At 34.0% G+C, this 26,079-nt stretch overlaps 2 protein-coding genes and 2 pseudogenes across 4 annotated transcripts; 1 reads left to right on the plus strand and 3 right to left on the minus strand.

Moving 5' to 3' along the window:
• Positions 1–1,710: 1,710 nt before the first annotated feature.
• LOC143563059 (uncharacterized) lies at positions 1,711–8,950 on the plus strand (annotated as a pseudogene). Its single transcript, XR_013140593.1, has 24 exons — positions 1,711–1,755; positions 3,918–4,048; positions 4,137–4,275; positions 4,370–4,461; positions 4,557–4,654; positions 4,750–4,822; positions 4,906–5,308; positions 5,403–5,726; positions 5,808–6,005; positions 6,103–6,198; positions 6,270–6,333; positions 6,419–6,543; positions 6,615–6,679; positions 6,987–7,126; positions 7,198–7,298; positions 7,385–7,503; positions 7,582–7,705; positions 7,777–7,835; positions 7,917–8,010; positions 8,088–8,264; positions 8,344–8,445; positions 8,533–8,651; positions 8,696–8,758; positions 8,846–8,950. The product of XR_013140593.1 is annotated as an uncharacterized LOC143563059 (transcript).
• Positions 8,951–9,593: 643 nt separating this feature from the next.
• LOC143563061 (uncharacterized) lies at positions 9,594–10,197 on the minus strand. Its single transcript, XM_077050696.1, has 3 exons — positions 10,090–10,197; positions 9,783–9,939; positions 9,594–9,703 (listed from the first exon to the last, which is right to left on the minus strand). Exons 1-3 carry the CDS (start codon positions 10,195–10,197, stop codon positions 9,594–9,596), a joined length of 375 nt encoding a protein of 124 aa, XP_076906811.1.
• A 7,815-nt stretch (positions 10,198–18,012) lies between these two features.
• LOC143563062 (rab escort protein 1-like) lies at positions 18,013–21,109 on the minus strand (annotated as a pseudogene). Its single transcript, XR_013140594.1, has 9 exons — positions 20,457–21,109; positions 20,237–20,359; positions 19,901–20,000; positions 19,499–19,537; positions 19,154–19,388; positions 18,999–19,074; positions 18,563–18,755; positions 18,373–18,453; positions 18,013–18,195 (listed from the first exon to the last, which is right to left on the minus strand). The product of XR_013140594.1 is annotated as a rab escort protein 1-like (transcript).
• A 2,011-nt stretch (positions 21,110–23,120) lies between these two features.
• Positions 23,121–23,973, minus strand: LOC143563058 (uncharacterized). Its single transcript, XM_077050695.1, has one exon. It carries the CDS (start codon positions 23,835–23,837, stop codon positions 23,121–23,123), a length of 717 nt encoding a protein of 238 aa, XP_076906810.1. The 5' UTR covers positions 23,838–23,973.
• Between the last annotated feature and the right edge of the window lie 2,106 nt (positions 23,974–26,079).

Here is a 26,079-nt window from a genome sequence, read left to right on the forward strand (position 1 = left end):
ATTTGTTCCGTTTATCAACTTAGACGCTTCTAGCATATCTTGACTCTTTTTTTTGAAAATGTTTGATAGAGCATTTGTGAGACCTAATTTAAGTGGGCTTTTGTTAGATTTAAGTATTAAATTGGTTGGGCTTAAAATACATAGGCGTAACGTTATTTTTTTTAGGGGTAACGAAACACGAAAATCGACCAATTTTTTTTTAAAACTACCGGCGATACGTTGAGGGATAGCGGAGGCTATCCCTCCTCCTAAGCTAGGTCCGCCCCTAGGTTGATTAGATGATAATTGTGCAATACTTTTATACTCGGTTTACAAACTACTTTGTTTCTCTTATCATTTTTGCTCGATTTGAAGAGGGTTCAACTTAACTAAGACGAATAATGAAATGATGTGAATATTGTAAGCTTTGTCACAAGCTGAAATGAAAGTATACAGAAGCTCATTTGTCATGTGAAATGGGATTATAACAAATAGAATTTAGACAAACGGATGATAGAAAAGAGAAGAGTGCACATATGAGTGCATAGCAATGGGACGAATCTGAGATGAGATTCAAGATTCCTAGTATGATATCCGATTGTAAAATCGCATCTCATATTATGTCATATACTCTTCATGTAGTCGATTATCTTACCCTTCGAGTTCGCAAGTTTCTTCACAACTAGGACCCGTGGTTATGATATCAGGTAAGTAACATGTTGAGATTGCCTTCAACCCATCACAAATTAACCTAAAAAAACATCTTGAAATGCCAAATAGCTAATTACAATCTTAATAATTTTAAGTTGCTAACAACTTAAAAATATTATATATTGTATTAAAACATTGGTTTTCATACAGATAAATAGATATGATGTTATCGAGTAATAAGATCGATATCAATTGACAAGTCTCATGCCATTTGCTTATCATATCACAATACACCATTAGCAATAGCATGCGTGTTTCTTCATTTGCTTTTGTGTGTATGGACTTCTTATGTTACAACAAAACACTTTGAATTCAATAAATACGTCACATGTATCATTCTTCAATTGACCACAAACAAGTCATGTTTGTAAGTTCTAATATTTAACTTTTCAACTGATTTCAATTGATTGGGTCAACAAGGACCGACATTTCAAACTCACATGATACTCCAGCTTTTACATGTGACATGTAATGTTTGACTCCCCCTCCCCTTATATGACAACTTTTAACCATTAATCAAATAATTAAATTGCAGTCCTTACAACTTATTATCATAATAAATATGATGTCAACATTCTGTAGGTAATAATTTCAAATTAAAACGTTACTATAAACACCATTTTGCTCCATTAACCACCCAAAACTAAGCATGTTTGCATCTTTTATACATAGAATCAAGCCCACAAGTTTTAATCACTCATCTCTTTAAAACAATCTCAATCTATCCAATTATCCAAATCAGAAAATCAAAGAAATTCAACTTCTTCGCATCTTTGAAGGGCCTTTGTTGCCTATGTTTACCATATAAAGGGGGTAAAGTGAAACATTATAATAAATAAATACGTCATACATGTCTTTATTTCTTTTTCAAATTACGAACTCCTCCTCTTAATACTTGTAAAACCGTAAGCAACCGTTACACGGCGGTTATCACTAAGCGCACACACTCTCCACCGGAAGCCGTTCAAGCTTAATAATAATTATCGGCTGCAGATCTCGTTCTGAAGTGGTTGAATTTGAGAAATGTTTGTTAAGAAGCTAGTCGAAAAGGCTTCGTTGAAGAAGGTGCGTGCGTTTCGATATCCGCTCCTTTAGCTTTTATTTCATCTGTTAATTGTCAATACTGTAGCGATTAATCGATTGTTTTATGATTATGCCGCGGTGAGCTTCATATTTCCTTTTTTAGTTAGAGATCCTGAAACTCACTATCCAATGTCCTGATTAAAATTTATTTTAATTTCATTTTTGAATTAGTACATCTATAGGATTTTTTAATCTATTTTACCTGCTCATTTAAGATTACAGGCTTTAATACTTTTTTATTTTTTTTATTTCTTTCAACTTCGTTTTTTGATATATTATCTATTATTATTATATATAAATTGAAAGTTTGGTGCCGCTACCATATTATTGGTTCAAATGGCGGTCTGACGTTGGAATAACTTTTTTTTCTTTCTTATATTTTGTTTCGTAGTTTCGGTATCGTAACGAACGTAATTGAAACAAATTAAATCCGTGTCAATTTACCGCCACAAATTTCGAGACCAACAACGCTCAGGTTTTACCGACTTACCACCGCAACGCCGAGTTTACCGACCTTTTTGTTTTAATTCTGGTACCTTAAGTTGGTATTTACCGAATTCGTGTCAACTAACCGTCGTAATGCTCGGGTTTTACCAACGCCTGGGTTTCAATGCTGGGGTTTTACCAGCTGCCGGGTAGAGAAACTAGTTATTATTATAAATAGTTTTTAGCATATCTTGTTTTGTTTCTCTCTTATTATTTTTATGTACGGCTCGATATAAAGTTTTTTCGAAACCAAATTGTTCGTAGTAATATACAAAGCACAAATGTACATTTTATCAAAGCTACCTATTTTTTTTTCTTTTTTTTTTGTATAAAGTGACACCGTTAACCATTTTCCTTATTCCAATAATATAATATATACCGTTACGACGGGCTAAAATTTATCTAAGTTTCGAATTTCGATAAAAAAAAATTTTTTTTTGTTCTTTATCGTGACGAATACCGATACCAAGGAATTCTGCTAGTTAGGTTCTAAAGTTCAGAATGTTTAGAAAGAACACATGATGTGGAGCACAACTACTTGAAACAGGATTAATTGTCAACACATTTGGTATATTATTATAGACGATTATAAATTTATGACGATATGAAGTATAGTCATAAACAGCTAGAATTTTTAATTTGTTAAATAATAAATTAATTGGTTACTTTCCTTTAAGGTTGTTATCAGGTTGTAATATGATATCGTTATGTAAATGTGACTTCATTACTATAACAGTCAAAGTCCTTTTCCTTTTATAACTTTTCTTTTTGTGGAATATATATTAGTTACCAGTATAAATCCTCACCTGATCCTCAAAGTTCGTTAGGGGAAAGTGACTTTAACTTATTGGATATTTTATATTTATATTTATGTATTATATAATATTTGTTTTTTACAATAATTGAGGTTGCGTGGGAGGATCTTACAAACGGTTGAATATTTTTTGTTTTTCTAGGATGGTAATTTGATTTGTTCAACTTCCAATCATGTAAAGCGTTTCTTCAAACATACACTGCTTTTATTTATTGATAAATCCATTTAAAAAGTATCTATGATGTTATCTCCAAGGCTCTCTTTGTATTATTATAATATTAAATGTTACAAAAAGCAAAAGTATGGATGGTGATGGCTTGATTGGTTGCCACTTGCCAGATGGTAATCTTGATATTATGTATACAAATTTCGGTTTTTGTATTAATTCAGATTTGTTAAAAAAAGCCTTTTATGTAAACTGAAAGTGTCAGATCATGTGAAGTTATATAATATCAGGACCAAGACGTAAAATTTAGTGTTGGTTTACTTTATGGACCACTTAATACGTGGCTGCTGATTAAGAAAAGTCCACCATGCTGCCATCATGAAACTTACAGACTCATCCCATTCTCATTTTCCTCTGCTTTTCATATGGCAATAAGATTAATTTGGATTAATCAGCATATAATAAGATCATAAACCTTGCATCACCTTGAAAGATAATCAAATGGAAGAATAATCCTTAGATTAGTGTTTGAATTCGCTGTTTGATATTGGTTGAAGCTCCAATAACTCATAAGAACTGTTCAAGCAATTATGAGGAAAAAAAAACTAAGTGTTAATAATGGCTAAAAACTTGTTTTATTTTGGCTCATAATCGCTACTATCAATGCTTGCACTGCAGCCTGGAGGAAATCCAGCTGGTTTAAAGTCAGATGAAGTAAATCCACATCTTATTTACCATTATGGCCCTCCATCAGGATGCAATTTGCTTGCTTATGACCCTATTCAGAAGATTCTTGCAATGTCAACCATGTATGCTTCTGTTAACCTTAATGTCCAATACTGTTTGTGGTTCATTAATCCAGTATCTAATTAATATGAATCTTTTTTTTTTCATTAGAGATGGTCGGATTAAGTTATTTGGACAAGATAACACTCAAGTTGTTTTGGAATCTCCTGAGGCAGTACCAAGCAAATTCTTGCAGTTCATTCACAACCAACAGTTTCTTATAAATATAAACGCAAAAAATCATATTGAGGTAAACCCTTAGGATCATAGTTATTGACATGATAATTGCTAAATCCACCAATTCAATTTGGCCACGTGGGATCAAATTTGTTGTATATATGTAGGTCTGGGACATATATAGAAAGTCTTTGGTTCATGTTCATGTATATGATGAAGAAATTACGTCTTTTACAGTCCTTCAGCGTACCTTTTACATGTAAGTGCTTCTCAAACTCACAAGGGTGATTTTAAAGATTGTAAAGATATAATCTTTAAGGTTTAATGCTTATATATAATATGTGTCATTGATAGGTATGTTGGAGACTCGCTTGGTAATGTTTTGGTTCTGAAGTTTGAGACATGTCATATAACACAAATGAAATACCGAATTCCTTTTGCAGCATCAAACAGTGAGCCACATTTTTTTGACCTTTATATTATAAGATAGTAGTAGATAAGAGTCTTTATATTATAATTTGACTTTCGAGCTGGTCAACCTGCTTAGGTAATTCAACACAGGATCTAACTGATGCTGCTGTTATGTACATTCTACCTCAACCAGCAGCTGAAAGTAAAAGGTGATTCCCAATTTCCCAGTATTATTTTTCCTTCTCAATGCTAATGACTGCTACAAAACCTCTCAAATCTCACTTCTACTCAGGATTCTTATAATTTATAAAAATGGATTTGTTACATTATGGTCAATTCAAGATAGCAAGCCCGCGTTTACAACTGGAGGAAATTTGATTTACTCGGTAAATCATGACACCAAAAAAGTGACAGCTGCATGTTGGGCTTGCCCCTTTGGAAGCAAAGTAGTTATTGGATACAACAATGGAGAAATTCTGATGTGGAGTGTTCCTCACTCCGTAGACTCAAAAACTGAACTTTCAATTGACAAGGAGTTAAGTGGGGCCCAAAGTGGTCCTTTGTTTAAACTAAATCTTGGGTATAAAATAGATAAAACTCCAATAGCCAAGTTAAAATGGGCTTATGCAGAAGGGAAAGCAAGTCGGCTTTATGTTCTTGGTTCTTCTGACTTCTCTTCTGTAAATTCGTTACAGGTAGGTATTATTTAATTCAGTTGAAAAACTTTTTTCTGTCAATTCTGGTTTAAGAGCTTTGTTTAATGATGAAACTGTTTGATCCTGTTTGCAGGTTGTTATAATAAATGACCAGATTGAATCTCGCACTACTAAGCTGGGAATTGCTTCATCTGAGCCGTGTGTTGACTTTGAGATTGTTTCATCAAATAGTGAACAGAATAAACATAAAGAGGATTGTTTTCTTGCGGTTGGAAAATCTGGACATGTTTATTTATATGATGATTTGTCGATTGAAAAATATTTAATTCAGTCACAAACTAGGTCTCCACCATCACTTCCAAAAGAGGTAATGGTGAGACTACCATATGCTGATTCCGCAATCACTGTAGCAAAGTTCATCACTGACAATCCATGCATGATCTCTTCTACTGACGAGGTAATAATAATATGTATGTATTTCTTATAATAGAAATGAAAGTAGGTAATTTTATTCTTAAAAATTGTTTGGTTTTCATAGGATTACCTATTGCTGTCAAAAAAGATTCCTGCAGTTTTCTCATTTGAGGCTAAACAAAAAGATGGATCTACACCTACTGGTTTTAGCAGTTTCTCAAATTTTAAAAACATATACATAACAGGACACAGTAATGGTGCTATAAACTTTTGGGATGCATCATCTCCACTTTTGATTCCAATTATATCATTTAATCAACAGGTAGCCTCTGATTCCAACCGCGCTCTTAACAGATTGTACATTAAAATAATATTAATCAGTTAATTGTTCTTATCCTTTTTTGCTTCTAATAATACAGAGTGAAGATGACCATTCTTTAAGTGGTGTACCCCTGACTGCATTATGCTATGATATGGAAGCACGGATCCTCATATCTGGAGATCAAAGTGGAATAGTAAGTTTATATTACATGTTACATTTAATATGAATTGCATGCTGTAATGTATACACCATATTGTGTTCCAGGTTAGAATTTTCAAATTTAAGCCCGAGCCATATGCCACAGAGAGCAGTTTTTTGTCCTTACAAGGTACTAACTACTTTCGTATTGGCAACTCATATATTTAGTACATACATAAACTATAGATGATTGCATAATGCTAGTTGTATTATAGGAAGTTCAAAGAAAGGAAGCAATATTATTCAAAGTGTTAAACTTGTGAAGGTTAATGGAGCCGTGCTATCGGTAATAACAAGTCATGATAATAAACATATTGCTGTTGGGTCAGATCAAGGATATGTAAGATATTATTTTCCATCATTATTTTCTCCCATTCCAACTACCACTTAAAGTAGCAATCATTGATGCAGGTTTCAGTGGTCGATATGGCGGGGCCCACATTATTATACGAGAGACGCATTGCACTAATTTTGACGTTATTTTACCAATATCGTGAAAATAACGTTAAAAGTGGCGGAAGGTTAATCAGGCATCATGTGGTGGCGTTGATAGCCGAAAGACAAGGGTACATGCACCAATCGGTCGGTGTCCCGATGGTTGAGTGTTATGTGTCTTATGTCCAAGGCTTGATGCAAAACTACTATCGAGCCGAGGGTCTCACCGGAAGCAGCCTCTCTATCCCTATGGGGTAGAGGTAAGGCTGTCTACATCTTACCCTCCTCAGACCCTACTATAGCTTTGCTATTGGTGGGATATACTGAGTACGATGATGATGATGATGATGATGATGATGATGATGTTTTAGTTGTGGCCACAAAGGACTCGTCAGCATGGGCACTTGAAAGTGAGACAGGGAATATACTTAACACTGCAGCGGTTCATCCTAAAAAACCTTCTAAAGCTTTATTCGTCCAATTGTTGGGTACCAAATAATATTCTCTTTGTTTTTTTTATATTTACTTGGCGGGAAATGAAAATATTATCACTTTGCAGATGAGCATGGGATGACTGGCAGAGGATCTAATGTGAAGGATTTATTGCTGCTATGCTCTGAGAAAGCGGTGTAAGTGTATTCACTTCCACATGTGGTTCAGGTTACAAAAATTAACCTTTTAATATATATACACTGTATACACACAACACACACACACTAAATACCATGGGTCAACTTTTTGTTCAGGGTGTGAAGAAGGTTTGTTACAAAAAGAAGTTCAATTCATCAATTTGTTGTTATGCTTCAACATGTTGTTCTGATACCGGCCTTGTGCTTGTTTTCACTGATGGCAAAATTGAAATAAGGTGACCTTTTTTCTTAACATTCAGATATATTTTTAAGACGTTCTGTATTTGTGCTAGAACTTACGATAGGATTTTCAGATCACTGCCAGAATTATCCCTTTTGAAGGCAACATCCATAAGAGGTCTTGCGCTTTCAACTTCAAAACCGAATTCTTTACCTGATAGTTCAACTTGTGCCTCACAAAATGGTGACATCATCATGGTAATATAGCTTTGACTTCAAAGATATCATAATTGTCGACTTTAGTGAATTTAAAAACTTCTTTGGTACAGGTGAATGGTGACCAGGAAATTTTTATTGCTTCAGTTTTACTACAAAGAGAAATCTTCAGGTAATGCATAGATATTAAGAATTTTAATTTACTGATCTTAATTTCCATGCTTATATTTTTTTTTTCTTTAATTTCTATTAGGTATTTAGACTCGGCTACCCAAGTTTATAACAAGGACCTGATAATTCCTCAAGGGAAACAATTTGATCATGTTATCCCCAAAGAAAAGAAAAAGGTGATATTTTAATTATCTTTAAAACTACACAATCTGATTAATATGGTACTGATGTTTGTACATATTGTATGCAATAGGGATTGTTTGGTTCTATGATGAAAGGAAGCAAACCGAAACATGAGCTGGAAACAGAACCAGAGTCTGCAAGAGAGAGTTTTGAAGAACTGTCGACATTATTTCAGTGGCTAACTTTCCATTAGAGAGTGAAACCCGAGAAAACGTCCCAACAGATGAAGAAGTTGATCTGGATATTGGTTTGATCTTTGACCAATCTTTAACTATTTGGTTCTCGTTTTAAATGTAATTTTAACATCTTTACACGTTTTTCTATAGATGATATTGACATAGACGGTCCAGAGGAGAAACATAAAGGAAAAACCATGATGGCAGCGCTTAACAAAAAGAAGCTTACTAGTAAATTTAATGCATTTAAAGGTTAGTAAAGCTTATCTAAGACGTCATCCGTATATGGTTTTAATAGACATGATTGCCATGTTGAAAGTAAGTCAGACGTATATACAGGTAAACTGAAAGAGATGAATGTGAAAAAGGAGAAAGTGCAAGTGAAGGAAGAACCGCAAGAGGAGAAAACTGATTCTGTAGATCAAATCAAGAAAAAATATAGCTCACTTAGAATTTGTGTATAGAAATGTATTTATTGGAATATTTTTTGGTGGAATTGCAGGAAACAACAAGTGCTGCTAAAATGGCACAAAACAAACTGAGCGACAACATAAGAAAACTGAAGGTAGCTTATAATATCCCACTGCCTCTAATTATAATCAGTGTCAAATTTTTATTTATAAAAAATTCAAATTATATGTGATTTGGACAGGGAATCAGCTTGAGAACAGCAGAAATGCAAGACAATGCACAGACATTCTCTTCAATGGCAAAAGAGATGCTACGAACTGCTGAAAATGATCGCCGAGCCTCATGATCCTCGTATTTATGTTATTATTTTGTCTTCTTTTAAACGTCTTTTAAAGCTTCTTTTAGATTTAACTTAACAGACTTTGATTGAATTTGTTGGTGTTGAAAGTGTATAGAGATCACATCATTTTCTTTTATTCTTTCTCTTTTTCTTTTTGTCGATGTATTTTCATTGTATCAACCGGTTGTGATTATATAATGTATTTTTCTCACATCTACTTATTGTCCTATGACATGCATATTAAATAATTACTATTCAAACAGACTACTGATTTAACGATAGCATAAATTTGTTTATATTCATAAAATTTAGTACAAAGATATATTTTACAATGCTATGGTACATAGGCTAAACGACATGTCTAAAAATATGTACAAGTTTCATAAACTGATAGTAATTTAAAGACCAGCATTTCATACATAATCTTTTAAGAAAACTGCACTGCGAAAAGAGCAATATTTTAAACAATCATCATTTCTGTGTCAATAAAAAACTATGCAGCCTTCAGCTTTCAAAATGAAGCGAACTAGTAAAGAAAGTTGTAAACAAGCATACACTTACACGTAACTCATAAAACCCGACCTAAAGCGAATGCATTTTCTTACATGTCTAGAAAAAGGCTCAACTGGGCAGGTCACGGGCGAATGGGTTAAACCAGATTGCCCGTCAACTGAGAACATATTTCATCTTTCATTGCATCCCTATTGCTTTTTGTTAGACTAAAGACAGTGGCTCCTGGATGATTCTTCAACCGTGCGACTGCAAAAGTATCAAACTTATAGAAGAACGAAGTACAAGGTTTGATTTTTCAATATTCAAACGCTGACTATTAGTGTACCTGCAGGTATATCTCGACCAGCCTTTGGAATGGGGATGGTAGCTAGAAACGGTTTGCTAGACTCCAGAACTCGCAACACTGCAGGGAAGAACAATGAGCTAAACAACTCCATCTTACCAACTTCATCAATCACAAATAGGTCAGTGTCTTCCTTAACCTGCCAGTCAAACAAATAAATGATCCTCCTCTTCTCTTAAAAAGATTAAAATTTGACTTTTGAGGTCAAACATCTTACTTTCCATTTCCAAAACTAAATTTTGACTATAAAGTTAGATACAAATTATTGACCTAGAGAAGAAGGATAAACCTGTAACTCGGGCAAAGCCAAGGACTCAAACGATGCTACATCGACTCTGTATCTCCCAACAGTAGGCCATCTAATGGACTCTGCACTGCCATTTATAAAGCTACTCATAAACAAGACCAATAAAATATCAAAACAATCAGTGTTGTAAAAATCACGATTAGGCGTCGATTATAGGAAATCCGAAATCTGAGGGCTACTGATTCAGTTTCACCTAACCAGCCCCTAAAATCCTACCAGTCAAAATTCAATATATATAACTTTTGTATATACATACATATGTATAATGTTGAAAGTTTGCGTATAAAATTCAATCCGATTAATCCTTATCAATCGTTAGTCGATACCCCAACCAGCCCCTAGCGAGTTCTACAAGGCTAAAAAAAAGTATTATAAACAGGTTTAGGGCCAATAATATATATCTTGATGAAACCAATTTCACAACTCTCCAAGCTAAAGGTTCAATTTTTGGAATATTATGCACATACGGCCATCTAACGTAACCACTTCAAAGCCGACCCTCTCGCCTCCTTGTCCAATCCAAACTTAATAGTAGCAGATAAATAAGTAATAACCTAACTAATAGTATGATTAATTACGTGCCCTGAATCTTTTAAGTAGGGGTTGGAAGATTGAAGGGTATGTAATTACCCACGCCCTGAACAATAACAATAATGATACTCAAATTGAGCTTCAGTTTGAATTGATTCACAGAACTAACTAACCAACTTACAGGGAGAAAACAGCAGCAGCAGCATTTTGCTCCTTCCTTTAAATACAATTGCAAGGCAGCATATTCCGCTGTAGCATCTCAAACAAACGACAAGTGTAAATATATCATCATTCGCTCATCTAAATAAAAAAGAGTTAAGAGTTTCATGTAAAAATTCCTCAACAAATAATTCTTCACTTAAATCATTTGCGTTTGGTAAACTCTTTCTTTACATGTTCAACATGTGTTTTCGTCATTGGTATTTGGTTGGTAAGGTACTACGAGCAACCCGGTTTTGGTCTATACTCTATACTCGTAGACCTGTGGAGCATATTCAAGTCATGGTCGGTTCTATTAATCATAACCGATAGGAGTCTTATTAATCACTTGTTCTTCATTTTATTTCAAGTCGATGTTTTATATATATCATAACTGTTACTTTGTAACTTGGAGAAATCATGTCACGCCCCGACCAAATGCGGCGGAACATGTCGAGGTGTAACGATTGTCCATAAGCAGATGACACTAGTTAAAGTGACATAATTTAATAAACTCATTTCATTTCACAACATCGAAAATGTCAAATAACAATTATCCATAAAATAACCATAAACAAGATAACACAAAATATGGCAAATTTGATATTGTTCATTTTTACTAATATCCTAAGGTCTTTGATGTCGTTTTCTTCACAAACATAAATCAACCAATATGCAAACCTGCAACATTTCATAAAATAAGTTTGTCAATACAAAGATTGGTGAGCAATTCATAAGTTTAATCATATTAGTATATAATAAAGATAGCCACAAAACTTGCATACGAAACGATAAATAAAAGTGGTAATTTGGATAAATAGATATTGCTAAACACATTTGCGACACCTAGCTATAAGGGGATGCCAAATAGTCTAGGATTTTATAGTTATCGTTAATTTCATTACGTTAACGACACCTTGCTATAAGGGGATGCCAAATAGTCTAGGATTTTATAGTTCCACCAACCAAAAGCGATAAACACATAGGCATATAAGCATAGAACACCAAATTGAACAATTATTTAGGTAAAGTATACAACTACGTTTGTGGTTTAAGATTCAAATATAAAGCATTTTGTTGAATAAGTATGAAATGTCACCCCCAAAATAAAAGATGGAAAATGGGGTATGAAGTACTCACCTTCAAGTAGTAAACTTGAAAGATGATAATTTGGAGATTTGTCGGAACGACGAGTTTAAACGCACAATGCCTAAAAAGAAAAGAAGTCTTGAATTTAGAAAGGTTGTCTTGAAGGTCTTTAAACAAAATAAATGTTGAGAAATGTAAATAATTAAAGTTCAAGGTTTAAAATGTAACTATTTAAGAATTTATAATAATAACCCTTTAAAAATGTAAGTTTGCTCGAAACCCCGGGTTAAAGTATCTAACCTTAATATTTACTCAACCTATGTTAAGTAATAAAGTGGGTAAAATGCAAGAATGCAAATCCCTTTGGAAAAAAAATACTAAAACGGTTTTTTTTTATCGAGTGTTCGGGTGGTCGGTTCGTGTCTTGATAATTGGTCAAACCCAAGTCAACTTTCCAAAATATTGAATGTTATGAGATAACTCAATAAAATTTAATAAGACTTAACCAAGTATGTAGTTCCATTGTTTTAGAACTAACAACGCACGTTAAGTGAGTGTTCGGTTTTGTCGGTCCAAACTTTGTTATGAGATCAAGTTGGATCCAACATTTCCAAGTACTTAAGAAAATATTTAAAAATCAATTTGTAACTATTTTTAAAGAAATATACAAATATTGATGGCTAAAAAAAACACACTTGTGTGTCTTAAGCGAGTAAGAATCGGTTTGGTTCGGTTTCCATCTCACAACAAGTTCATAGATGGTTTCCACATGTCCAAACACTAAATAACTTGTATAATAATGTACAAATAAAAATACTTTAAGTTTTACAACCAAAAGTTAACAATAAAATCTTTAAACAAAAGTTCGGTTTTCGGTTCGGATCGTGTTTCAGGTTAAGACCGAGGTAAGATTCTACAAACCCATAACCATAGAATTTGTAAAAATGATTTTAGAAACTTAGATCTAACAATAAGTAGGTTTAAACAATTATTTAACAAAACTAGTAACAAAGTTCGGTTTACGGTTTAGAGCTATTTACGGTTAAACCGAAGCATAGACTCTTAAAAACCCATAACCATGGAACTTGTAAACATGACCAACAAACTAAAATAAGCAAGATTAATATGTATGAACAAGTTATATAGATGTATATATATCAAGGACACCGAAGTCCTCCATGAAGCCTTGCCTTATGAGGTCCGAAACCTCACCGACCGGAATCGAAGAAGTAACTACCAAAGGTAAACAAGGGGTGTATATTATATATATGTTGCACAACCATAAACAAGTATTAATAAGGCTACATAAACTAATTAAGATGAAAGACTAAAAACCTTCAAGAATACTTAAGAAGATAACCTTGAATCTTTGATGTTTGAGAATTTTTTTTTTTTTTTTTTTTGAGTTGTAGCAAGGGAAAATGAAGAGGAAAGGTGGTGTATATATAGGGTAATGTTGGTGGTCAAATATGGGTGTGAAACACAAGAGTTTTCATGCAAAATGGATCAAGACAAAAACACAAAACAACAAAAATAAATAAATAAAAATAAAAATAGGATGTTTTCAAGACTCAACAAGTGTGAAAAAATATTGTAACATAAATCCATCATTTTGATTATAACATAAGCTTCGGTTTACAAATCGGGTTGGTTTACATAATAAACAAATACAAAAACGAATACAAACAAGACCTGAAATTGACGAATGTCACAAATCACCCTTCCTCGAATTTGGTTACGGGTTGGTTTTTCGGTTTTATATTTAGGCTGTAAGTGTTTTGAGTGTAGAGGGATCCCTAACTCCCTAAGAAATATATATAAAACATTTAATAACCAAAACATAAACAAACGAACATAAACGAGCAGATTAGCATGTGTTCACGAATGCAATTAAACAGCGATATTTCTGTTATGGTCGTTCATATAAATAATCGAACAAAATTTGTTGTTTATTTTCGTTTACTTATTAAACCAACAAACGCTAAACGAACTTCCCGTCGAATGACTGTTGAATATTTAGTTTGCTTACAGGTTACGAACCTACTTTTGGCTAGGTAATAAGCATTATAAACAAGTTTGGTGCGCATCCCTTCAATGTGTTTTGGTGCGATTGAATTTTGAAATGTGGCATACCTGAACCGAGCCGTAACTTTTGGTTAAAAAAACGAACCTTCGGTTATTAGGTAGGGTAAGCTATTAGTTTGCTGGTTATTTCGGTTTTTACGTTTCAGCTAATCGTTTTTCATCACCCCTAGACAATAACATAATTAATAAGCTTACTTGCGAGTTTACATGAACTAATGGGGTTGTTATGTCGAAGGTGTGCTTTGGTTTTATGCTATTTTAGTTTGCTAAAATCTAATATTAAAACAGAAAACCGATGGCGGACCAAAAGAAGCAACAACATAAATTAGATTAGAGTGGAACGATACAATATATAATTTTTTATATATAATATCATCAATTATCAATGTGCAAAGTATTCTTTGTCACAGTTCAATTCTTTAACGAACAAACACAAACAAGATTTTTCGTTTGGTTAGTGCTCAAGAACCGTTTGTGAGCAACTGTGTTCGGTTAGCATTAAACTTGTTTACGAACGGTTCTTGAGCACTAACCGAACGAAAATTCTTGTTTGTGTTTATTCGTTAAAGAATTGAAATTGTTCACGAACGCAAATGAACATGTAGTATATAAGAAGGAAAATTTATAATCCAAAACATTAAAATAAAACAAACCATTTGTGAAACGAACTGAGCATAAACAACAAATGTTAATGTTAAGTTACTTATTACAAGTAAAATATAATAAATATATAAAATAAACCTTTTAAACGAATGTAAACGAACTTAGATGAACACATTACCTACGTTGATCACGAACACAAATGAATGAACACAGCTCTTGTTCATGTTCGTCTATTTAAATAAACAAACAAAAATTCTTGTTCATGTTCGTTCATTTATTGAACATAAACGAACTTCCCTACTTTCTCGGTACCATAAACCCAATTAAAAAAAACTATTATAAACAGGTTCAATGTGTTTTGGTTAAGGTTTTCAATTCGTTTTGGTGTGGATCGGTTTTGAAACAAGGCATATCTTAAAGCGAACTGTAACTTTTTGGTTGAATAAAGCACAACCGAACCGTCGGCAATTTATTTGGGTAGGTTATAAGCTATTTTGGTTTCGGTTTCATTTTTTATGTTATCCTCACCCGGCCCTAGACAAGAACATAATTTGTGAGCTTAGTTGCAATTGAGTTTACATGAATTGATGTGGTGGTGTGTTATGTTGAATGTTTGTGGTATCCTGGTTCCAAATATCAAAATTAACTGTCATTTGGTTTTATATTATTTTAATTTATTAAAATAATAAGGTTAAACGAAAAGCCGTTAGCATAGTCAAATAAGCACAAACATAGTTAAAACAAAACGGTACACAGTGTGACAAAATGAACAATTTTTCTTATGGGTACCTTATATCCACACTTTTTATAAATTTTAATTTGTTTCATGACAATACAAATAAAAGTAAAATCTAGTCGGTACAATAAGTTGGTGTGAAAAGCTAAAGGCATATGCCAATATTCTTGATACCCAAAACTATTTTGATTTGTTTATTTATAAGGTAAAACTTTAGTGTAACAAAAATATTCAACTATAACATAAATCATTGTTTAATCTACTTGGTAAAATAAAAGATTTTATTTCAACTATAAGATAAATTATTATGTTGTTTTGAGGTTAACTAGAATTCTAAAGCAAGATAGTTAACAAATCCGCTCTAGCATCTCAAAACCCATTTGATAAACTCTGCTCCTTCAACCAAGGAGTCCCAAGTTCAAGTCCTTGCAGCGGTCACAATTTTTATTTTATTTTTTTAAATTTTTAACTGGTTTTCCCCTCCATTATGGTTAATATCATTTGCTGAATTAAAGAAAAAGGCCTTCAATTTCATGTAAAATTCCTCCAATAATTAATTCTTCAGTTAATCTTCCTGCAAATTTGTGTGTGTGTGTGTTTGGCGAACTCTTTAAAGGTGTGTTTGGTCGAACTTTTTTATATCAAGATGTGTTTGATGAACCTTGAAGCATTTGAATAACTTGTTCTCGTTGGTATTTGGTAGGGTGATACGAACCCAGTTATGGTCTATACCCTTGGAGCATATTTGAGTTATGTTCGGACAGTTCGGTTCTTGCCTAAAACCCCTTAACGCTAGAATAATCGATGGTGGGAAAGAAGTGGGTGATTTCATGATGGAGTTCCAGCCATGATAAACGATAAAAGTCTTATTAATCACTTGTTCTTCGTTTATTCCAGGTCAATGTTTATGCATATCAAAATCGTTACTTTGTAACTTGGAGAAATCACCCTTCTCGAATTGGGCCTGTTGCTAACTGGATTGTTTGTTTGCTTTTGATTTTCTGGTTTCTATCATAGAGTTTTGATATTTGTACACATTCAAACTAAGTCCGTCGCTAGTATAGCCTTGCAAACTTAACAGCTAGATTTTTAACTGGTTTTAAGATAATGTACATGTTTTGATTAGTTATCAATAAGAACCAAATGGCTTGCACTATAGTTATATTGTACCAAGGTGTGTCGAAAAGATGTCACTTCGCTATGAGGTTAAGTGTTAAGTGTTACGGTGAACAAAGATGTAATTTTATGATGAGTATAATTAAAGCATGTGTCTTTTTAGCTGTTAGAAAAGCTATCAATAAGAAAAAAATGATTTTAGCTTACAAGTAATTAGAAAATAAATAATATTCATTCACATCTTGTTTTTAATCTCTGTTCATATAATTTAGTTAAAAGTCACATTTATCCTTCAAATTTTTTCATATTTTAAAATCTTTTGTATTTAATTTCCCACATATATTCTTATTTAATTATATAATACATTATTTTATTTTATTTATTATGTTTTCTTTTTTCCTTTCACTTGCAACAATTTACAAAAGACAAAAAAATGCGAGAAATATATACGGAGAATGAATATTGAGTCTTTATGGTGAACGAGAAGTGAGTTCTCCTAAATTTTATTTTGTTATCATGATTATACAAGTCAAATAAAATCTAGTTGTTGCTATAAATTAGTGTAAGAAGTTCAAAACCTTTTTTTTTTTTTTGAATGACAAAGATTTATAAAATTCACATAACTGATGGAAGAGTTAACCAAACAAACAAAAAACAAAATTACATGAAAATAAGAGGTTTTGGATCCACTTGGTCCAACTTATTTTTGTGTTTTTGTTTCTAGTTGCAATCCAAAAAAACGAGAAATGTAAAATAGACTCGAAAATAAGCTTCATCTTTAAGTCGTCCGCTTCAAAACTTGTCTTATTTCTAGTCTTCCAAATAACACACCACAAAACTTCAACTTCGAATCGTTTTAATTAAAAAGATAAAATTTTAAAAGTAATGAAAAATTGTCAGCTATAACATAAATCATTGTTTAGCCTACCGACTCATGAAAATAAAAGATTTATTTGACGAACATTTTTGTTGCGTAAGGTTGTCTTGCGAGAGCCAGTTTGGTTAATGTTAAATATAATTAGAACGCAATATGTTTCTCATATTCCGCTGTAGCACAATCTGAGATAAAGATTTCATCTTCCGGCTCCTCTAGCCAAGGAGTCCCAGGTTCGAGTCCTGGCAGCGGAAATAATAATTTTTGTTCATTTTCTTCCATCATTTTTACTATATTGGATATTGTATCTGATTGATTATGCCAGCCATTGTCAACTCCTTATTAACAATAACATCATAAGTATATCAAAGCTCAATGTAAATTCCCATATTTTGACTGTTAATGTACTGAGCAACTAACACCTTTCTATAACATATGCAAAGCTTGTGAAACAGTTTGAAGCTCGTGTTTATAATCTGATATCCATTTGGAAGCGGCAAATTAGCTACACCTCTAAACGCCTTGCATGGCAGCATTTCCAGATGGTGAGATGGGCATCCACCATGCCACCACCACCTCACCAGTAAAAGCCACATACCATGTGAATAAACTAACAAAACCATTACCTCCACAAAAACACATTTCCAACCACAGCAAGGGGTGAAGTTAATGACTGTAATACAATACAACATATAAAAATGTTTACAAAATAAAAAAAAATTCCATGCGCCTTCTGCTACTATAATCATCATTACGATTCTACGCCAACTTCACTATCGTCTTCTAGCTTATCAGACGAGTCTGTGTTGCATGTTTCTGGGAAGAATTCATCATCAGGGTACAGATTCTTGAAGATCTGCCATGTGCCAAACAAATGGATCAGATATCAATTTAACATCTTCAATAGAAATTAATGTCAACTTTTGTTTGGCAAACACGCCAAAAAACATTTAGATTTAGAGCTACTTATTCTTGAGTCACATGGGGTCAATTAGCGCAAATAAGCAAAAGATATTAGAGGGTAACAAGATACCTTTGAAGTTTCATGCAAAAGATCATTGTAGTTCAAATTTCCATCTGGAGTTGGGGTCATAACAACAGGTCCCATCGAACCCTAAATCAAAGAAGCCAAATAATTTATGGATCAAAAGATCAAAGAAGGCAGCTTAACAGTATAACATAAAGATGCAATCTTTTCTTTTAAAAACAAGAATATCACACACCTCAATGAGATCCTGTATATACAATGCACTCCAGAGCAAAGTGGGCTTCACTTCTCTACTCTCAACTTGATCGGTTGAACCGTTGTCAGTTGTACTCGAGGTGTGTACTGAAGAAAGACTGTCAATGGCTGCACGCAGAGCTTTTTTTCCCTCAACAGTGTCATCACATACAGCTGAAATGTAGAAAACAAACCTGAAAGATAATGATATGTCAACTCTAGCAAAATAATCTAACGACTTTTGAAACAGGAAAGAAATAGAAGGGGCATTTACATATTTCCCCTTCCTAAACTTTGAAATTACATATTTCCCCAAATCATGCTTAAAGAGCATTGTACATTTTGCATTAAAAACTTGTACATTGGGGAAATATGTAATTTCAAAGGTTAGGAAGGGGAAATATGTAAAAATCCCTAAATAGAAATACATGACTTACATGCCAGAAGGACAAACTGCTAAACTGCTACCAAGCTGAAGAACTCGGATCGATGTAACCTGATCAGGGTACAGAGCTAATTTAACAGAAACCAGGGTCAGATTGCATCTACAAATTTTCAAAAGCTACAGGATAACACAAACAAGTGATCTTACATCTAGGAGGATATATGACTAGACAGCTGGATATGTCAGGTTTTAAAGAACTTTTTGTGATGCATATTCCCCGTGCCAACTTGCCACCGACTCTTCCAGCATGAAAGACCTTGGAAACATCATGGAGTGATTCTGAAGGTGAAGAATTTATGGTAAATGATGGATCCATTACCAGCTTATTGCTGGTTATTTCCTGCCCAGAAACTAATTTGACACCTTTATAATTCCCACTATCCTGCAATTTTCATCAACAGTAAATTATTCACAAGTTATGAACTTAAAACTAAAAATATCAGAAATCTGATTTTAACATGATAGAAAAAATGATGTGTTTTGTGTACAAACCTTGTCCAGAAGCACAGATGTCACCGGCATCCGTAAAACCTGTAAAATAAAGGGAAGCAAGAGAAGTTGAGATGATATATAATTTTTATTTTTGCTTTTTTGAATGGCCAGATAATCTATAATTACATATACAAAACTGAAACAATATATGATCACCAGGCTGAAATGCTTCTCCTTTTACTTTAACTAAACACCATCCTTTTTTTTTTCTTTGTAAAAAGTAGGCTAACCTCACTAGCCAAAACTTTGAGCCCAATAACAGTACGATTAATAACGATTATGTACCTAACTGGTATTATACAGTATGGTAAGCAGTACGTGTATTCTCCCTTCGGTCCACTTTCATACCATTGCACAACCCTAGCAATAAAAGTATAATTCCTCCAAGATTACAGGACTTACATAAAGACACCCTTTGACAGCAGCACGGCGGCAAAAGGCTTGTGGCAGTTCTCCTTGGCCATAAATAGGGTAAATTAACGCACCAAGTGCATTAGGAAACCTAAATAGCCATATGATACAGAACATTTCAATAAAAGTGGTAACACAATTACATAGGATAGCATAGTTTCTCAATCATAATGTCCAATTGTAAGGTAGATCATTTGGATATCAAAATGTTGAAAGTCATTGCTAATGATACAGGATATGAAATCCTTATTCAAGAATGATAAGCATTACACAAATGAGGTTACTGCATTAATATAAAATTACAACACAAGCAAAGTACAAATCTACCTTCCGACTGATGAGTGGTAAAGAGCTAAACGATCAATCCCGTCTCTAGTCTTGAGAACACTTTTACAGGATTCTCCAGCATCTTGATCATTATCAACCATGGCTATCGCATACAGAATTATCCTACAGAACGACATAAAACAAACTACTTTACGTTTCCTTATGATAGCCATCTAAACTACATTAATACAGTTTAACCGAAAGTTCAAATAACCATTACGATTTAATCTTGGGAGGCAACTTCATCTTGTCCAAAAACGTAACAAACGAACTATCCAAATCCGCCTCCGAAATAACCTTCCCCTCATCACCAGACCTAAGAGCTTCCAAATGCCCCTGCACCAGCTTAAAGAAACTATTCAACTGATTCTTCTCACTATACTTCAAGGTCCGATCCTTAAACACCGCACTCTTGGAATCGGGCACACTAACCAACTCACCACTCTCATCACACACATAACTCCCATCAATATTCTTAAACTCCACGTATTGATTAGCAGTCGACTTCAACAACACATCCACAGCTAAATCAGCACAGAACAATACCCTATGTCCTGATAAATCCAAATTAAACTTTCTAGACTGTTCTAAAACTGTTTCATCGTGGAGCGGATATCGACATCGGAATAGAGAGTGCGGGTGATGACGTGGAGATGCGATGGATTAGGGTTAGGGGATTGGGAGGTGAGGAAGGAAGTGATGTCGTGGAGAGTGAGGGAGGAGTAGTGGGAGCCGTAGTGGGGGTTAGAGTCCAGGTGGAGGACGGTCTTGCCGGCGGGTGGAGGCTGCGGCGGCGAGGATGGACTCAGGCAGGCCGGTGCCGACGACGATTAGGTCGAAGTTGGTTGGATCGATCGGAGGGTAGCTTCGCATCCGCCATCAATGGACTGTTTCTCGCCTTCTTGGCTTTGTGTTTTCAGTCAAAATCAGGTCAAACCTTTTTTTTTTTTTCGAGTAAAAATGTAAAAAGGGGACGGCTTGGTTAGATTGGATTAAATCTCCTTTATCCATGGTGATAGGTTGATACTACTCTCGGGTGCTTGTTTTTCTGTTTGTTGTTGTTGGTCCCTTCCAGCTACCGGTTGGTGGTTTCTTCGTTTTCTTTGTTGTAAAATTTGCTTGCCGTTAAAAAAAAAAAACACCCCGTTGAAACTGAATGAATCGTTTAACACCAAGATTTCTTGCTTTGTGTTTAGAGTCAAAATCAGATCTAGTTTCGCCGTTTGAAATATACACTGCCCCTTTGATATTTCGATTTTGACAATTTGCGGTTTTGAACTTTGAACCATCTATGTTAAATGTTGAATCGGCAAACCGTGAAATTTGGCTGGCTCGACCGACCAAAATAACCCGACCGGTTCAGTTTGTCTTCTTACAAAGCTACAGTTAGTTATCCAGCTAAATTTTCGTTAAAACCGGCCGAACCAAATCATATTCTAGAACATAAGATTTATTGATATTTTCCATTTATATGATTGTTCTGTGTAATGACAAGTAAATTAAACTTGATTTGTTAGCAGCAAGTAATTATTTCACCTACTCATTTGATTTTCCTTTTTTTTCCTCTCCGAATTGTAAAACCATTACACCAAATTATGAACTTTAGCCGAACAATACACAAGATAGTAATTTAGCGGTCGGAAACATATAACAGTGATCCATGAATCAATTCCTGTTCTCATCTTTTGTCTGTAGTTTACATGAGTTAATTTTCTCGAGTTTATTATTTGAAGAACAGTGAAGAGCATTGTCAGTCTATTCTTCATCTTCATCTCTATAATTATATTAAAAATACTATATTTTCTCTCTCATTTTTAATTAAATAATATATTTTTATACTTTTATCATTATCTTTTCTCTCTTCTTCACTCACAACCACTTTAACAAACATTATAAAATTACAGAGTTGAACAGTATGTTTTCCAAATTTAACCATGAACAGTAACATTTTATCTCTCCTCCTCTCACAACCATTTTTAACCATCTCTAAAATATGGAGTCACATAATTTGGAGAACCCACCGGGAATGCTTTAATAGAGGATCCACATAGAGAAGTCATCTAAAATTTTATGATAAAGTCATAGTAACAATTGTTATTGTGTACGTTTTGCTTGCCTCATAAATAAGACTACATCATGTTGTGACTTTTTATAGCAGTGTAATGTTAAAGCATAATGACTAACGAGACCGTTAACTTTACCATTGGCGTCATACACCTTTTGAGGCATTTTTCGTGATATACTTTCTAAACAATAATTTTTACTTACAAAAATAAATACTGCTAACTTATTAAAGTATCGGTGTCACACGACAGAGAAACATTTCTGCTGTTTTTATGTTTTAGAATAGTGTACCATAAGTCCATAAGAGAAGTAAAGAATGTAAAAAGTTGTTGGTATTCTAGCATGTATTATTATGTGTTTTTAGTGATGATAACTTGCATGTTCATATTAGAAAACTGATAAACTTGGGTTACTTAAATTTTTAATAACCAGTCACTGACCAAGTAAATAAAAGTTTATCACAAGACCGAAACTTCATGTTCGATTACTGTACAGCATCAATTGATTGAATACAATGTGATAGAAACTCTGATCAAACATACGAAAAATGATCCCTGCAGTGTTTTTAGCCCTCACACTTCTTAAAATACACACAATTAAAGATACTGAGATTGGCTCAACTCAAGTAAAACCACAAACAGAACAAATGTCATGAAACTAAAAGAACACATGAGCCCAGCAACAAAAGGTCTAAAGATTAGCCAAATACAGCAAAATCTGTGATCGTATCATCAAACGTATGACAAACACAACAGAAAAAACCAAAAATAAAACACCATACGGAAAACCTAGAACAAACACAAATCACGCCCGGTTGTCATCACTGTCTAGATCTAGACTCGGCTCGTCTGACTTCACCATGAGTCGAAGGAAACAACTCCACATAACGAGACCCAATCATATACCTATCTTTCGACATCGCTTGCTTTGCCACCTCAGCAGATTCAAATGCCACATACGCCTCCCCTGTCACCTTCCCATCCGGTCTGCAAGCAATGAGTACCTTCTCCTCTGCAACATTAAACTCTTTAAAAAACTCAGCAATATCCGCCTTCGTGACAGTAAATGGAAGCCCTCTTAACTTCAGTATCTCAGTATACTCCGTCCGATCCTTATCTCTGACTTTCTTTGACCGAGAGCGTGGCGGACTCCCACGATAATCATAATCGTAGTAACTGCCATCATAACCGAGCTCAGCCGCCACCGCATAATAATACTCCTGCTTTTTACACTTGAAAACTTCAACATACCTCCGCCCCATGTTTTGGCGGTCTTTTTGGACCGCAAGGTCCGCTTGAATGGGTCGTGAGAAGACAACAAAAGCATCACCGGAAAACTTTCCGTCTTTGTTAACCAGCAGCACGTCAACTATCTCGAGCCCCGTGAAGAACTTGAAGATATCAACATCTGTGCAGTTGAACGGCAGACCACGCAGGCGGACGACCGGAAACACAGCAGGCGGGAATCCACCGGTGTGGTCGTACGGATTGTAGCTGCCACTTGAACCAACTGCGAAGTAGGGATTTGAGTCCATCATTCTTCGTCTCTTTGAGCCGACCTCGTAACCATCTGATACCCCCCGCTCCCATACATTCCCCTATAAATTATTCATACCCGAGGAAAAAAGTCCCCACATAACCTTGTTAATAAAACCCAGCCCATGTTTTCTTGCAACTATTATTTCTTAATCATTGTATTAACTATCGAAAACATACATGCATCACATTGTAATTTTAATCTAATCTGAAAGTTTATTACTTTAAGCAACATAAGAGCATATAAGCATGTGCTCTTATGAAGGCCTTAATTAATCTTTGTGGTCATTTAAGAGCAAAATAAAGAGGGCTTTTGCAGATGGTTATAGTGTATAGCTTATTTTGCTCTTGTTATCTATGCAGTCCAATATACCCGATCCGAAAGCAATCTGAAGGTTCTTGACAATAATAAGTTTAAAGCAGGTTAGATCTTAAACATTTAGGTTAAGATAAATTTTAATTCATATAACAAAGGAAAGGGAACTTACCCCCTGAATCCGTACATGTTGAAGCCTGAATCGTGAATTAATAGAATACGAGTTTATCTGCAGATGTATACGATGGAATTGAAAACCCTATGTATAGGGTGTTTCAGGTTTAATGACTTTTGATAGGTTAGTGACCTTTTTGAATCGCAATTTGCAAAAGAACATAATGTGAAGGAGTGTTATAAAAAACAAGTATTTATTAGATTTAGATTTCTATAACTAAGGTCGTCTTTACATGGTAGAGGTGAAAAAGTGCAGTTTGACTCATGACTTTTTAATTAATAAATAAATAGACAAATGATGTCAAGCGGTTTAAATGATTTAATTATTAAAATACGATTACTCTTTGATAATAAAACAATATTAGAGAGAATAACCAATCTCCAGGTTTCGGGTTTTAAAGCAACTTGAATAAATAATTAAGGGTGGCAAAACAAACCCATTTGGGTTGTTTTGGGTCAATTTGAATAACTTTTAAAATTGAGATGGATCAAAAGAATTTTGTAACAAGGTCAAGATGGGTTGGGAAAATGCTAGTGACATTTGGTTATAGGTTAGAATGGATGCTTATGGGTTAGAATGGATTAAAACAAGTTTTATCCAATTTTATTTCAAACAAAACGTCAAAACCCACGGAACCGAATAGAAACCGATAAATCAAAACCGAAATCGTTGAAATCGAACATATACGGAAACCGACCGAAGTGAGAAAAAGCAAAACTGAAGCGAAAAAAAACTGAAAAACCGAACCTGAACCGAGACAAAACCGAGTTTTTTTTTTAATGAACGAGGAAGAAGGGGGAAACATTTTAGTTATTTTACTTTTTGCGTTTTCGATTTATATTTTGAGTTATTATTTTTTTATTAATTTTTTTGAATATTTTTCTGATGGGATTTTGAACCCTTTGTATTTTAACCTTTACTTAGTTCAAGATATGGGTTAACTTTACCCATCTTGACCCATATCCATCATAAACCGAATGAAACCGAGAAATCAAAACCGAACAAAAACCGAAAACATTGAAACCAAATAGATACCAAAACGAAAAAAAAAGCAAAAATGCACCGAAAAAAAACCGAGCCTGAATCGAGACAAAACCGAGTTTTTTTTTATGAATCGAGGACAACGGAGATGACATTTTAGTTATTTTACATTTTGCGTTTTTGATTTATATTTTGAGTTATTAATTTTTTATTATATTTTTTTGAGGGGTTTTTGAAACTCTTTACATTTTAACCTTTATTTGGGTCAAGATGGATTAACTTTACCCATCTTGATCCATACTCATCCTAACCCTCTATTTTAAGAATCCATCCTGACCCATACCCATCCTGACCTATCACCCAAATCCAACCCAATCTACTCATATTGCCACCTCTATAAATAATTAAACATATTGAGAAATATCTTTGTTTGAATAAATAAACCAAAAGACTATATGTTTGGCTATGCTGATTATCAGAACTCAATTCGAATGATTGACACGGTTAAACAATATCTAATTGATTATCAGTTTTAGGCTTTGATGAATCAAATCAATATTATGGTTAATGATAAACAATTAGAACTCAATCCTAGATGTTGATGACCACAAATCAATTAACTAATAAATCTTCAAAACATTCAATTACGAATAATTGTTTAAGCACACAAACAAAAGCAAAGATTCGACTAACGGAATGATTAACCAAATTCAAATCCAAAGTTAAGGTCTAAGGTACCAAAAAACCAATATACAACTCAACCTTACGCCCG

Source organism: Bidens hawaiensis, unplaced genomic scaffold (assembly GCF_021521415.1).
Source record: "Bidens hawaiensis isolate Kalapana, Puna unplaced genomic scaffold, B.hawaiensis_p1.1 tig00021231_1, whole genome shotgun sequence".
NCBI classification, from domain to species: domain Eukaryota; kingdom Viridiplantae; phylum Streptophyta; class Magnoliopsida; order Asterales; family Asteraceae; genus Bidens; species Bidens hawaiensis.